This window comes from Stegastes partitus, unplaced genomic scaffold, assembly GCF_000690725.1.
Source record: "Stegastes partitus isolate 25-593 unplaced genomic scaffold, Stegastes_partitus-1.0.2 Scaffold122, whole genome shotgun sequence".
NCBI lineage: Eukaryota > Metazoa > Chordata > Actinopteri > Pomacentridae > Stegastes > Stegastes partitus.
Window position 1 is genome coordinate 76304 of NW_007577853.1, and position 2922 is coordinate 79225.

The 2922-nt window shown below is 39.1% G+C and overlaps 1 protein-coding gene across 1 annotated transcript in view; it reads right to left on the bottom strand.

The window, feature by feature from the left end:
- LOC103354837 (ribosome biogenesis protein BMS1 homolog) overlaps positions 1-2263 on the bottom strand; it is a 22151-nt gene extending 19888 nt beyond the window's left edge. Inside the window, exon 1 of the mRNA XM_008278390.1 lies at positions 2228-2263. Coding sequence (XP_008276612.1) covers positions 2228-2263 — 36 coding nt within the window. The remainder of the gene's footprint in view (positions 1-2227) is intronic.
- Between the last annotated feature and the right edge of the window lie 659 nt (positions 2264-2922).

Consider the following 2922-nt stretch of genomic DNA (forward strand, 5'->3'; position numbering starts at 1 on the left):
GGTTCTTATTTTACCACGATTATTTCTATTTGGTTTTGATTTTTTGTTCAAGAGTAACTTTGATATAGATTATGATTAACATTTTTATTTTGCTAAATTTATCTGTTATTTGGTTAAATGTTGTTAATCATATTTTTGGATATTTGAATTCTGCGTTAGTGTGGTCTTTTGGTCTATTGATTTGTTTTTGATATTTTGGTTCGCTATATTAGGGTCCCTTAAATTTGCAAGGGATCCTGGGAAAATGAATGATGGCATGGAGCCAAACAGTTTTTTTACTGCTCATACTTTTGTATCCTCGTTTTGCTTTATGTTTTCCGTCTGTAAATTTTATTCATTTATTTTTTTGTGAACTAAAGAATCCTGTGTGAACAACAGCTTGGTGTCAGTTGGATTTTGTCTTTGGAGTACACCCAGCAAGGCATACAGTGTGGACATTTGGAAAGCTACGGGGAAAAAGTTAGTCAAACTGGGCTTCATCAACTTTAGACCATATAGATACAGTGTGACAGCTGCGACAGATGGTTCCATGCCCTGTGCCTGAACATGAAGAGCACAGAATATGAACAAGTTAAGAAAGTCACCTGGAGTTGTCCGTTGTGCAAATAAAAAGAAAATTTTGTACTCTTTTCAATGTTGTTTTAAAATAATGTAAAAAATGTAGAAAATAAAACTGTACATAGTTTTTGGCATAGAAGCTATTAAAAAATATTAGTAATTTATGGATATAAGTAATCAACAGAAATATTAAAATGGCTGAAATTGAAAATAAATTGGTGTGCCTCGTTTGTCCAGACTAGGTGAGTTATTTGACACTGATTTGGAGTCAGTGGGTCACATGACCTGGAAGCTATTGAAAAATATTAATAATTTATGAATATAAATAATCATAACAAATATTACAAAGGCTAAAATTGAAAATAATTTGGTGTGCCTCATTTTTCCAGACTAGTTGAGTAATTTGACACTAATTTGAAGTCAGTGCATCACATGACCTGGAAGCTATTGAAGAATGTTCCAAATTTATGAATATAATAATTCATAAAAAATATTTAAATTGATAAATCGAAAATAAATTGGTGTGCCTCGTTTGTCCAGACTAGCTGAGTAATTTGACACTGATTTGGAGTCACTGGGTCACATGACCTGGAAGCCATTGAAGAATATTCCAAATTTATGAATATAATAATTCATAAAAAATATTTAAATAGCTAAAATCGAAAATTAATTGGTGTGCCTCGTTTGTCCAGACTAGTTGAGTAATTTGACACTGATTTGGAGTCACTGGGTCACATGACCTGGAAGCTATTGAAGAATATTCCAAATTTATGAATATAATAATTCATAAAAAATGTTACAAAGGCTAAAATTTAAAATAAATTGGTGTGTCTCATCTGTCCAGTGCAGTTGAATATATCCACACTGGTTTTCAGTCACGAGGTCACAAAATAGAAAATTTATAAATTTTATTTCTCAAGGGTTCTTGGTTCAGAAATTCGTTGACGGTCCCTAAGTGAACTGTCGCTGGTTGGGTGGCAATGCAGCCGAGAGGAGCGAGCCGAAGTCTGAGTCCCTAAATCGGATCAACTGTGAGCAAGACGCCGCTGACTACGCGGAGCGCGGATATCCAATATCCAACTTCAAACTAATTTCACCGCGGACCAGCACCGGTCTTCGATCCATGAATGCCTCTTCAAAATAAAATAAAAAATGCGTCCTTCAATTGTCTTTTCCCAAAGAAAATAAAATGCTGGCCAGCAAAATGAAATGTATATATAGAGCTCTATATATGTGAAATGTGAAAGGGGGGTGGTTTTGCCTGCAATTATCCAAGAGATCCAGAATGGGACGCAGCAGCAGCTCCTCTTCTTAATGGCCACACGGAAACGGCAGCCGCTTCTTTAGACAATGTCCGTCCCAGCAAGGAAACATCACAGCAGCAGGCAATATCAGACTGGAGACGTAGAGTGTGGACACCCAACAGACACATGATAGTCTGAGCCCGCTCTCCCTCAGTTGCATGAACAACACAAATTACACTCAGTAAAATAATGACAAAACTATGATATAAACCGACACATTAATGTAAAATTGGGGCCTGCCTTACATAGTTAAGCTAAAAACAACACATTTGAACAAAGTTGACATACAACAGTTTAGCAGGGTTGCTAATTAGCTATTAGCATAAATCGTGATTAGCATGCTAATTGTTTTATTTTTCACCAACCTGGCGCTTCCTGTTCCGACGCTTCCACACCGGCATCTGGTACTCCTGCGAAGAAAACATCCACGAAGCAGGTGACAAGTGTCGGAACTTCACAGATTTGGCTCCGGCGTCCGAGAGAGCTACTGTGTGTCCATCGAGAGTGACCGGCGCCGTTCAACTGTTAGATCGCTCAACAAGTTGGGAAACACCAACATCCTCAGTCAGCACTGAGCTTCAGATTCAAAACAGCTGATTATCAACAAAGACGGGAGATATGGGTCCGAGGAAGATACTCGCGGCAAAAGAAGTGGTTGCTCGATTTCCTAGCTGAAGAAGTTTGTGCTGTCAGACTGCAGCAGAAAAACATATTGGACCTGGTCGAGGAGTTGAAAGTTCTGCGGGCACAGAATGCGGAGAAGGACAAGCGGCTCGCCCACCTGGAGAGGAGAGAGGAGGACCTGGAACAGTACACCAGGATGAACGACGTGATCGTCACTGGGCTCTAGATTAAAGCTTATTATTATAATGATCAGCTCATCATCAAGCTCTGCAGAAGCCTGATAACGATCCTGATCATGTGAATCAGGTGTGTTGGAAGAAGGAAACATCTAAAACTTGCAGGATTGCGGCCCTCGAGGACCGGAGTTCGAGACCCTTGGTTTAGAAGGATTCGTGCAAGCTAAGGGTCTCCTGTCGAGGGTAAAAATGTCTCTCCT